We start from the raw sequence: 12493 nt of genomic DNA on the forward strand, positions 1-12493 counted from the left end.
TTTTCGTCGCTCCTCTTATAGGGGCGTCTCCAAGACCACTGGTACAGAAACCACCTCTTCCACTTATAAAAGCCCCACCCAAACTTCCCCTAACAGAGGTTATTTTAGAGGGACTTACAGAGGCAATAACAACAGAAGAGGGAGAGAGCGTGGTTCTAATACCCGCAACTCTCCCACCACAAAACAGTGACTTCCCACCACTCCACTCCAGTTGGGGGGAAGACTATCACAGTTCCTACCTGTATAGAATTCCATCACCACAGACAGGTGGGTAAGACAAATTATCCAGTATAGTTACTGCCTGGAACTCGCTTCTAGTCCCCACACATACCTCCCAAACAACGTTCAATGTCCACAGAACATCTCCCGCTTCTCAAGTAGGAGGTTCTCTCTCTCTTGCAAAAGCATGCAATAGAACCTGTTCCCCTACATCACCAAGGCACAGGGATTTACTCCCTTTATTTCCTCATTCCAAAAAAGGATGGCACTCAGGCCAATATTAGACCTCAGACCGTTAAACCTGTGCATACAATCTGACCACTTCTGCATGGTCACGCTACAACAGGTCCTCCCGCTGCTTCAACAAGGCGATTTCCTTGCCACACTAGATCTCAAGGGCGCCTACTTCCGCATTCCTATTCACCCTGCTCACAGGAAATACCTACGGTTCGTAGTGGACGGACAGCATTACCAGTTCAAAGTCCTTCCATTCGGAGTCACAACAGCACCCAGAGTCTTTACAAAATGCCTTGCGGTGGTAGCAGCCCACTTAAAAAGACAACACATTCATGTGTTTCCTTACCTAGACAACTGGCTCATAAAAGCCAAGTCACGCAACAATTGTGTACAAAACACACACAACACAATCCAGCTGCTACACAACTTAGGATTCACAATAAACCTCACCAAGTCACATCTCCAACCATCTCACACCCAACAGTATCTAGGTGCAACAATAGATACTTCCAAAGCCCTTGCATACCCCAACCCAACCAGAATGGCCAGTATGCAAGCCCTCATAACAAAATTTCAACCGCAACACTCACTACCAGCTCGAGTGTTCATGCAGCTAATAGAGATGATGGCCTCCTGCATCTTAATCATCCCTTACGCAAGACTCCAAATGCGTCCATTACAGGAATGTCTAGCACAACAGTGGAACCAAGCTCAGGGTCAACTTACAGATCTGGTGTTGGTAGACAGCCGCACATATCGCTCTCTGCAATGGTGGAACACACAAAATCTTTCCATAGGGCGGCCGTTCTTAGACCCGTTTCCAAAAATAGTGCTAACAGCAGACGCATCGCTCACCGGCTGGGGAGCTCATCTCTTAAACCACACCATCCAGGGTATGTGGACCCTTCAACAGTAACTCCTCCACATCAATCAACTGGAGTTACTGGCCATATTTCTCGCCCTAAAGTCATTTCAGAAACATCTCTTAGGCAAAACTGTCCTCGTCTGAACAGACAACATGACAGCAATGTACTAAATACAAAAACAGGGGGGAACACACTCTCTGCAGCTTTCACGCCTACTCAAAGCATTTGGAGATGGGCCATTCCTCAAAAGATATCTCTTATCAGAGCATCTACCTGGGATACACAATCAAATTGTGGATTTGCTCAGTCGTCAACAACAGCAGATTCATGAATGGGAACTTCATTTGCAAGTTCTTCATCCGTTTTTTTCAAATGTGGGGCCACCCAGACATAGATCTGTTTGCCACACCTTTAAACACAAAATGCCCAAACTTGGCCTCCAGGTATCCACACCCATTTTTCAAAGGCAATGCGATATGGATGAACTGGTCAGGTAGATTTGCGTACGCTTTTCCACCTCTCCCGCTCATTCCATTATTGGTGCGCAAGCTCAAACACCAAAGCTTCTCACACAGAACCATGGAGAGATAAGACATCCAGAACCAGCTCAACTGAACCTACCGATCTGGCTCCTGAAGTCTTAGAGTTTGGATACCTCAATCTCCCACCAGACTGCATGAACGTCATTAAAGATGCTAGACGTCCTACCACTAGAGTATGCTATGCAGCTAAATGGAAACGATTTATTGTTTATTGCAATAACAACACAATCAATCCACTAGATGCTTCAACTCAAAACATTATCTGTTATCTCCTGCATCTACAAAGATGTAATCTGGCATACACATCCATACGATTACATCTTGGTGCTATAGCAGCTTACTTACAGAACAGACAGCACTTGTTGTTGATTAGGGTACCTCCCATCAAAGCTTTCATGGAAGGCCCTAAAATGGAATCTAAACATTGTCCTTACAAGACTCATGGGTCCCCCATTTGAACCTTTACATAAATGTGAGTTACAGTTCCTCACATGGAAAGTAGTTTTCCTTGTGGACATCACATCCCTCAGAAGAGTGGGTGAACTCCAGGCATTAACCATACAAGAACCATTGCTGCAAATACATCACAACAAAGTGGTTCTTAGGACAAACTCTAAATTCTTACCTAAAGTAATTTCGGCCTTTCACCTTAACCAGTCTGTTGAGCTCCCAGTCTTTTTTCCTCAACCAGACTTAGTAGCAGAACGAGCTCTTCATATGCTTGACATCAAAAGAGCTATTCTTTACTACATTGAAAGGACAAAAAGTTTCAGGAAAACTAAACATCTTTTCGTAGCTTTCTCACTACCACATAAGGGCAACCCTATATCAAAAGCTGGAATTGCCAGGTGGATCATTAAATGCATTCAAATATGCTACCAAAAAGCAAAGCGTACATTATCCATTCCCCCTAGTGCGCATTCCACATGCAAGCTAGGGGCATCCATGGCATTCTTATGAAACATCCCCATGGATGACATTTGCAAAGCCGCAACATGGTCTACACCGCACACTTTCTCAAAACACTACTGTGTAGATGTGCAGGCAAAACAACAAGCAAGTGTGGGCCAGGCTGTACTAAAAACACTATTTCAAACTACTGCAACGCATACAGGTAGCCACCGCTAACGGGGTAACTGCTGTATAGTCTATCAAAAGTATGCGATCTACAGCTCATATGCCTGGAACGGAAAATGATACTTACCAGCATGCATCTGTTCTTGGCATGTAGATCTGATAGAGACATCTAGCTGCAGATTCCTTAACTTAGAATATCCCCAGGTGTCAGACTAGATCTGGAAAAAACTTTGCAGCAGCAACTCTGCGCGCCGGGGGACGGCGCCACACGACCCCGCCCTGACGTCGTCCACGTACGTAAAGTCAGCGAGGTCATATAAGTCCCTCCCCGTGCGCTGAGATCAGTTTCCTTCATTTCAGCGTGCAACGCGGATCCGGAGTGAGCGGTTCCTCTGGCCTGTTTTCAGGCCTTAGACGCTTTGCGTCGGTGAGCAGTGTGCAATGCCTTCGGGCTTTAATACTTGTAATTCCTGTTCACGACAGATGTCCACGACTGACCCGCATCTTATTTGTATGTGGTGTCTGGGCGAGCACCATGACTCCACGGACTGCGAGGCGTGCCAACACCTGAAGCCCAAGTCTCGGCGCGAGCGCCGTATGAAGCTTCTCTCAGCGCAGTTGTCCAGGTCAGAGTCGTCTTGCCGCCCGGGTTCTTAAACGGCAGGTTACTCCCGCCGTCGTTCGGCCTCCGGGGTCCGGGGCTGACGTTCGCCACTTGGTACGTCGAGGCGCTTGTCGCCAAGGTCTTCGACCTCCCCTTCTTCGTCTGTTGTCAGGAGCTCTGGTTCCCGGAACGTTCCGGACGTGCACTCCCAGCAGTCGCCCTACCCGCCCTTTCCGGGTGTGGGGGCAACTCTGGCCCAAATGAAGACATATGCCGCATGTTTGCAGGCCTCCCTTGGGCCCTTCCCGTCCCTGGGGCGTCCTCGGGGCCTCCGCTTCTCGTGGGCTCTCTGACGGACTCACCGGTGGGTTCGTCCCCGGTGCCAATTGAGCCTCACCCCCCCCAGGGACGTCGAAGATGTGGTACCGTTAGGGTACCAGTTGGGTCCCCCTCAACAGTCCACGTGAGTCGTTAAGGCGCGGCCCGCCGGGGTCCCCCTCTACGACCCACAGTGCCTCCGCCGCGCGACATAGTCCCGCTGGGCTCTCTACGGTGCCGCAGGTGGTTGCTGGTGCTCATAGCCCTGCTCTGAGCACACCCCAGGCTCCCAGCACACCCCAGGCTCCCGGTCAGGCGGACACCTATCGGAAGCCATGGTCGGCGCCGTACCGGCGCCGGAGGCTCGCCTCCTCGGCTCTGCCTCCATTGCTTTCTCCAGAGTCGGAGCCTGTTCATATGCCCAGGCTCCCGGGCAGGCGGTTGCCTGTCCGGAGCCAGGGTCGGCGCCGTACCGGCGTCGGAGGCTCACCTTCTCTGCTCCGCCCCCGCTCCTTTCCCCGGAGTCGGAGCCTAGCATGGATAAGGTGGAGTTGGCGCCAGGCCGGTGCCGAAAGCCTGCCTCGCCGGCTCCGGCATCTGCTACTTCCTCGGAAGGGGAGCTTATCATAGTCGAGTCGACGCCGGACGCAGCCGAGTCGGCGTTTAATGACGCGGGGTTGGCGCCGACGTGCGTTGCTTCGGCGCCGTGTCGGTGCAGAATTATGGACTCTTCTCCAGAGGCCTCGGGTAGAGTTCGGCGCCGTCTTCTCGCCCACCATCACCGGATGTACTGTTGCCTGTGCCCCCCTTGGAATTTGTTGAGCTTCCCCGGGAGCTCCCAGATCTGGCAGGCTCCTCGCCTCCCCAGGAGCAACGTCAGGATCCTCATTCTTCGATGGGACTCCCTTCTGTGGAACATTGGTCGCGCCCTCACTGTCTGGGGAGGGTCAGTTTACAACCCTCCCCCACTGATGAGTTGTTGTCTCCTCCACGGAAGACTACTGGGGCTGGTGTGGCTTTTTTGAGGGTGGTCTAATTGGCCACCTGCATTTTGACCATGCAACCCCCTTCTGCCCCCTTGTCTGTCGGCCTCTTGCTTGAGGTCCTTCATCGGGGGTCCGGGACTGTGGAGCCGCTTCTACCCTTTGAGGCTTCCCTTTAAGATACCCTTTTAGGTACCTGGGTCCAGCCTGCTTCAGGTGATCTGGTGGCTCTTTCAGTTTTGCACCGCCACCTTCCAGCTCTGCATTATCCTAATTGTCTTTTTGTACACCCTGATGTGCAAGGGTTTGTGTTGCAGACTGCTTTCCCCACCCTGCCTCCTCTAATGCTTCCTCCCTCTCTGGAGTCCCGATGGCTAGAGTCATGGGGCAGGAACGTCTTTGCCTCCACTAGTGCGGCCTTACGATCCTTGAATACAATGTGTGTTTTATCACGGGCTACTTCTGCCCTGTGGGACTCTGCAGAGTCTTTGCTTTCGGCCACCTCTGAAAGTGCTCGGGTTGAACTCCTTTGCCTCCTCCGGGATGGCCGCAACCTTGCCGAATTCACAATCCGCTCAGCCTTAGATACTGCGGATTCTTTGGGACGTGCTATGGCGTGCTCTGTTGCCTTAAGGCGTCACGCTTGATTACGCGATAGTGTCTTCCCTGAAAATATCCGGGAGCGACTGGTTGACTTACCCTTTGATGGGGTTTTGCTGTTTGATGCTCATGCCGAGTTGGCGGTTCACCAGCTCCTTGCGGGCTTTCGTCCTCCCACTTAGGTCTTCTTAGGCCTTTCTTCAGTCGTGATACTTTTTCATTTCGCATCCTTTAGCTGCGCTCTGTGTTTTCCATGGGCGGTGAGCCTTATGTCTTCTTTTCCCAAGGGTGATTACCCTTTTATTGGCATCCCTTGGATGTGTTTTGCTTTGAGCTGCCTGTTGGCCTGCTGTGGCCGTGTTCCACAGATTGCTGCGTCTAGTCCTCTGACTGTGGTATTGAGCCGGTGGCTCAGCTCGGTAATGTCATACGGCCCGGAACTCATGTACACGGGTTCAGTTTGTTACTACGCTCTTTTGGCTTGGCGTCTTGCCCTATTAGGTGTTCCCCGTTGTTTGGGGTATGCATACTCCATGTGGGGTACTGGTATTCTATTATATAGCTTTGCTTATCTCACCTGGGCCTGGAGATCCTGTGGGCTCCATGCGTCTCTTGGTGATCCTTTGTACGGCATTCTATGTTTTTCCCTGGTGCCATCTTCTTACATCCTGCCTGTTCCACCTCCTGGGAGGTTTCTTGCTCTCCTCTTCAAGAACAACTGTACTAGGTATGCTCCGGTATGTATATGTGCCGGTTGCTTTGGTATTCCTCTTCCTACGTCGCCACCTCTTTTCGGGTCTGCGATGTGTGGGGGAGCTTTTCTGAGCTGTTGCAAGTTCCTCATAGGTTCCTCCTTCCTTCCGCTTACTGGGGTGATTTCCCAATTTGACAAATGCTCCCTTTTTGATGTTCCACACTGTACGTCTCTTTTCTGGAGTGTTTGGTCTCGGATTCTGAGGCTCTTTCCAATTGTTAACGCTACGCCTGCGGGACAGCTCTTCTGATGGCAGTGGTCTTTGACTACTGCCTGCAAGTCTTTATTGTGAGTTGTTTCTCGCTTTGGCTTCATACTGCCCGGTCGGGCAGTCTTAAGCTTCTGGTGTAAACCACTTTAAGGTCTCTGTGGCCGTTTGCCTGCTGCGTGTTTCTACCTGCTTCGGCGGGTTTAACATTGATGCTACCGCCGGCTATTCCAATCGCATTGCTCAGGTTCTAGCCTTCCTTCTATAGGCTAGTCTGTTAGGCTCTGGTTGCTTCTCTTCTGGTTCTTTTTTAACTTGAGTCGGTGTCCTGATCCTGCGCCATTAAGCGAAGAGTGGTCCTTCTTTCTTTCTCACTTTCTTTGCTCTGGTATATGGCTCAGGCCGTTCTACCTGCCCTTTTTAATACAGGTATGGTGTCACGCCATTCTGGCATTTTTAGGATATCTGCCATCCTGTTATTTCTGCTCTTCCGAGCTGCTTGGGTTGCTGTCGGGCTGTTCCGCTACAGCCTCCCCCCCAGTCCCTATTTATCCGTCACTCTGTTGCCGGAACGGCTGCTTGGTGCGGTCTGTTGATCTGTCCCAGACCCACCTCCCCTTTGGGGTATGGCTGTGGTATCTATTCTAAGTTAAGGAATCTGCGGCTAGATGTCTCTATCAGATGTACGAGTTACTTACCTTCGGTAACGATGTATCTGGTAGAGACGTTGTCTAGCCGCAGATTCCTTAACGCCCACCCAGCCTCCCCGTTCAGCGAGGGCCTTGCCAAGTGGGGTTCTCTGCTGGCCCCCTGTTACAGTTGGCATTGGTTTTTTCTCTCATGGATGCTCACATTGTTGCTCCCCTTTGAGATTTGTCATAATGCCACTAACTCCTTCTCAGGGGTTCTGTCAAAATAATACCGTTGCCTCCCTTTCAATGGTTTCTTAACTGTAAAATGAGGCCTTATCGATTGTCCTTCACCAAGAGATTCCTCTTCATTTTCTTCTTCTCATGCTGTCTTTCCGCCTTCTCTGTTGCCTCAGGGTTCTGGGCTCTTCTACAGTAGTCTTCTTCGGGGCTGTACTCGCCTCTGTTTCAGACCTCTGTTACTACAGGGGAAGTGCCAGACTTTTCATTCCTGCGGTGGACTGTTGTTCTCTCTGTGCTCCGTTCTTGCTGGACGGCACAGTTCTGCATGGTACTGACAGTCCATTTTTGTCTGTTATTCTGCATGGTACTAACAGTCTATTTCTGTCTGTTGAGATGTTCTTCCCTTCGAACACTAGAGAATGGTCTTTGCTTAGCTTGCAAGGTTCTTTCTCACAGCTTTTCCACCTAAATGTAGGTGGTGTCTAATTATGTCTTTTACGATGGTCTCTGCACCATCTTCCTTATTTATCCACAGATTTTCATCCATCGCATACTGTTTCCATACTTTCACAGTTTGTTTTATTGGTGGCTCCGCATTGTCGCGGTAATGTTTCTCAGAAGAAAACTGTTGTCAGCGCGCCGGGAGAGACTTATATGACCTTTCTGATGTCACGTATGTGGACAACGTCAGGGCGGGGTCGTGTGGCGCCATCCTCCGGCGCGCACAGGTGCTGCTGCAAAGTTTTTTCCAGATCCAGTCTGACGCCTGGGGATATTCTAAGTTAAGGAATCTGCGGCTAAACTACGTCTCTACCAGATATATTGATACCGAAGGTAAGTAACTCGTACATCTGCATACGGCCACCTGCCTCCCCGGACACCTATATGTGTTGCAGTACTATCTTACTTAGATACATGACACATGGACATCTTTTCTGTTTCTAACTAACTCCATCATCACCCTTCATGGCAAAAACAATCTGAAGATGGAGTCGATGCCCATGCGCACTGCTAACCAAAGGAGGAGTCACCTATCTCGTGACTACAAAGACTTCTACAAGAACAAAGTGCAAACATCCGAGCCCAACACCAGATGGAGATCTATGCAAAAATATGTGGATCTACAGCTCTACATGCCAAGAACAGATGCATACTGGTAAGTAGCATTTTCCTTCTGACATCTGCATTACCCACACTCTAGTCACTGCTTGTAGGTAGTGCTGCTTTACAGTCCATGCAGAAAATGTTTATCTACAGCAACATATGCTACGAACATAAAAGGTTAGTTATCCTGGAAGAATCTGTTTGTAACGTGTAGTGTTGTAGATTCACATGCGCCCACACTTCTCCTCGAAAGCGTATGGCACTACTTGTAGATCTCTTCTTTTATCATTTAACTTAGTTTCACGATACACATGGTGCACCATACTGCTTTCAGTGGCCCCTCCATACTCACTCTTACCCGCTCTGCAAAAAAACAATCTAACATGGAGTCTATGCCCATGGGCCCTGCTCACAAAGTGTGGAGTCTTCTTTAAAGAAAATCAACTTGCAAACGTCTGTACACAGCCCTAAGTGGGAGGAGCATGCAGAGCGTGTTCCTGTACATCTATATGCTACAAATGAATGCTTATAGTGTGAGTACCATTTTCCTTTTCCTACAAGAGGGCAGAGAGCCAGTCAGTGGGAGCAGAATGCCTAGATAGGGGTAGATGAGTGAGGAGGGCAAGCATAGGTATAGAGTTTCACAGGGAGAGAAATGACCCTAGATGAAGGTGAGGCACAGGGGAAGAAAGGTAAGGTGCACCCAAGACACAGAACTAGACAGAGGAACACTATCTGTTAGGGCATAGAGCTAGTGAAAAAGAGGAGTGATTGTGGCAAATGGTGAGATTGAAAATAGACAATCACCCGCCTTATTCACTTTAGTGAGTTCTTAAGTCACTGGTGCTTCATGCCTCCACATATATTATTGACCCTCCTATAGAACGCCGAGATGGAGCGCCTTAAAAAGGCCCGGGACCTGGAGCTGATTTACGTCAAGGAACAGAACAAACTTGAAGTGGAGAAGGCTCAGCTTCTGGCTGCCCTAGATATCAAGAAGTTCCAAGATATGACGGCAGCCATCGGAGCTTCCACTATCCGGGACATTGCGTTGGCTGGGCCAGAGCTACAGGTAAGCTGGAGAGCCTTCTGTGTTGACAGAGCTTGACAAAAAGGTTGCTTTATGATTGAGCTACAACCATATATGCGACTGGAGGCTGGGCGGGGAGTCAGGAAGTAGTGAGATATATTTTTTACGGTGTCTCTGAAATTCTACTAAAATGTCGATCACAGGTTAGACCACAGCCCAGCCCTACAAACCTGTCAGAGGCACAGGCTCCCTTAAAATTTTTCCAATTAGTCTTTTTATTCAAACTTCCTGCATGCACTTCTGCTTTGAACCAACTATGTTGCAACTTCTCACAGTTCTCTAATTATTCATATTTTGTGAATAAAAATGTTTTGGTGAAGGGGCACAAATGTTCATAAGTAAACATGGTTGTAATTTAGAACCGTTTACAAATATAGGGCCACATGTATGAAGCCTTTTTGAGGTTGCAAACCCATTTGCAAACGCAAAAAGACATTTTGAAATGTACCAAATCACGATTCGGTAACCTGTTACCGAATCGCAATTTGGGTTTGAGATTCGGTATTAGGAAGAGGCGTGTTTAAGGCCTTCCTTCCTAATACCGAATCGCATCCGTATGTATGAATGTTTTGTAATCGAAATGCAATCACAAAGAATTCGCCTTGAACCACCTACTTCGAGTAGGTGGTAACCCATTTGCAAATGGGAAGGGGTCCCCAAGGAACCCCTTCCCCTTCGTGAATGTTTGTTAAAGCACTTTTTAAGAGCAGGCAGTGGTCTAAAAGCAATCACGGACATGGTGGTCGGCTGACCCCAGCAGGCCACCATCCCTGTGATTTTAGGGATTCCTAACTGGTCGCAAATACCGATCTACCTCATTAATATTCATGAGGTAGGTCTGTTTGTGACCAACTGGGAATCACAAATGAAACTCAAAAGATTCTCATACGTTTGAAATGGCAATTTCCTAATTGCGATTCGTAGGAAATCGCAATTAGGAACTCACTTTCATACATGTGGCCCTTAATCTTTTAGAATTCTTACTGCAATTATTATTATGCATTGTTCATTTGTAGGCAAAGCTTCCCAAATTCTAAATCAGTTTTTTTGTGTGGAACATTTCTAAATTCTGATGTTACAATTTGGCGAAATTTACAATTTTAAATTCAGAATTTGTAAGTAGGTATTGAATGAATCTCAGTATGCAGCTGAGAAGTGTTTCATTTGGAGGGCTATACTGTGTCCCCATTTCCTGTATGTTTGAGATGATGTCTGGAATGTTGAAAATGAATTGTAATAGAATGTTGGTGTATGGTGTGGAGAGGTAGAGTTGAAGGGAGGACAAATCGCTGACAGGACCTACCTGCTGTTGCTGTAACCTAAGGACCTAACAAAAAACAAAATGTACCCCCTACCTATGTGGCCCCAGTCACTTGTTTGAAGGCTCTGACTTTGACAGCAACATTTGGTCACTACGAAATTTCATTTGGTGATAATCCTAATAGATTTTTAGAAAACGAAATGTAAGTAATCACCCACGTCTGAATATTTTCGAAGTATAAATGTGGAACATAGGAATGTTTATTTAGAGGTTCACAAAGTGTGAATCCAGGAATTCCTACAATGTATATGTGGAATTATTGCACTGAAAACATATGAAATTTGAATGTAAAAATTGTAGAGTTTGAAATTCTTGAATGTTTGAATTTGGGTAATGTGGGCAACGAGGTGCTTGATTTTGAGAACACCACTTTTCAAGTTTGGCAATTCCAAATTAAAATGTACAGCAAGTGAAATGTTACTGAGGAATTCAACTGTGATCACTTTGAGCTTTAACATTTTTGTAGTTCTGCATTTTACACTTTAATTCGTAAATTCTAAATACACAGAATATTTTCATTTTCCTCTGCAGGTGAAACTTCTCCAAGGCCTGGGGCTTAAATCCACACTGATAACAGATGGGTCAACCCCCATCAACCTTTTCACTACAGCCAATGGCATGCTGGGATTGGTTCCCAAATCCATCCGGGATGATTCGGAGTGACTAGTTGGAACCGGGCATAGTGAGCTTGGAGGAGCCATCACCACTTTGCAGGTAGCCAGGATACATGAGAGGAGCACCATTGGGCCCCCCACTCCTCAAGGCTCCGCGTCCCCCCCTCTGCTCTGCTCTATTTCAACTATGTGCCCATCTTGGCTATAAGTGCTCAACTATGGTGTCCCCTCCGTTTTGGACTTGCGTGGTGGATAAAGCATCACCACTTACTCCTACTGTTTATACTACCACAGGCTCAGGGTCTATTGATACTCATGTATTCAACTATCAACTCCTTGGCTGAAGTTCTTCTCTTCTGTAAGACCCTGTTCATGTCTCTTCCAGCAAACACCGCTCTTAGCAGGATTTTGCCACCCGTGGTTTGTATTTAGCATGGTGGCTAGCCTGTGTGCCTTAAAAAACTACAAATAAAACGATCTCCTAAACCACATGCTGTGTAGTCTTTTTGTGTATGCGACAGAATTGAGGAGGTGTGCTACATAACAGAATAGAATGTTTGGTAATTGGTGAGGTTTCAGTGCTCTTTCAGTTGCACCCCCTGACTGCGAGTGCAACTGAAGTAACATCCTAGGAGGTAAAGCGTAGTACTGCTCTTGCAGTAACAAGTCCTGGGCAAGGGTATGAGATCTGCGGCAGAGCTTCCCATATACCTGTGACTTCACAAATGTTCTAGAGATGTAACTAGCACTGTGACATCAGCTCCCCAGCCTTCCCTACTGTGAGGTCACCAGCTAAGCCAAGGTCTTGAAGTACTGCAGTGATATGGCTCGGAACCGATACTGCACAGGCATTCAAGTATGGTTCAGCCTATTGCGAACTTGGGTACAGTGCAGACCCTCTTGAGTTCAGTGGGAAGTTTTGGAACTAGCTGTGCAAATGACTATTGGATCATACTTTGTGGGCTTATTCTATCTGCGTCACAGCTGGACGTGCACGGTGAGATGTGAGGACTGGTTAACAAATAAATGTATTTGAATACATTATAGGACAGTGATAAAGAGTGAATTGCCTTGAGTTACTGTT

The 12493-nt window shown here is 47.8% G+C and overlaps 1 protein-coding gene across 2 annotated transcripts in view; it reads left to right on the forward strand.

Annotated features, from left to right (window-relative positions):
• The window catches only part of MVP (major vault protein), a 375877-nt gene extending 363979 nt beyond the window's left edge, over window positions 1-11898 (forward strand). For both annotated transcript variants that reach the window (XM_085618814.1, XM_085618813.1), the window contains exons 16-17: window positions 9268-9456; window positions 11327-11898. In XM_085618814.1, the coding sequence (XP_085474940.1) occupies window positions 9268-9456; window positions 11327-11458 (321 nt within the window). In that variant the 3' untranslated portion in view covers window positions 11459-11898. The remainder of the gene's footprint in view (window positions 1-9267; window positions 9457-11326) is intronic.
• Window positions 11899-12493: the final 595 nt, after the last annotated feature.

Source organism: Triturus cristatus, chromosome 7 (assembly GCF_964204655.1).
Source record: "Triturus cristatus chromosome 7, aTriCri1.1, whole genome shotgun sequence".
In the NCBI taxonomy this organism is placed as follows: Eukaryota; Metazoa; Chordata; class Amphibia; order Caudata; family Salamandridae; genus Triturus; species Triturus cristatus.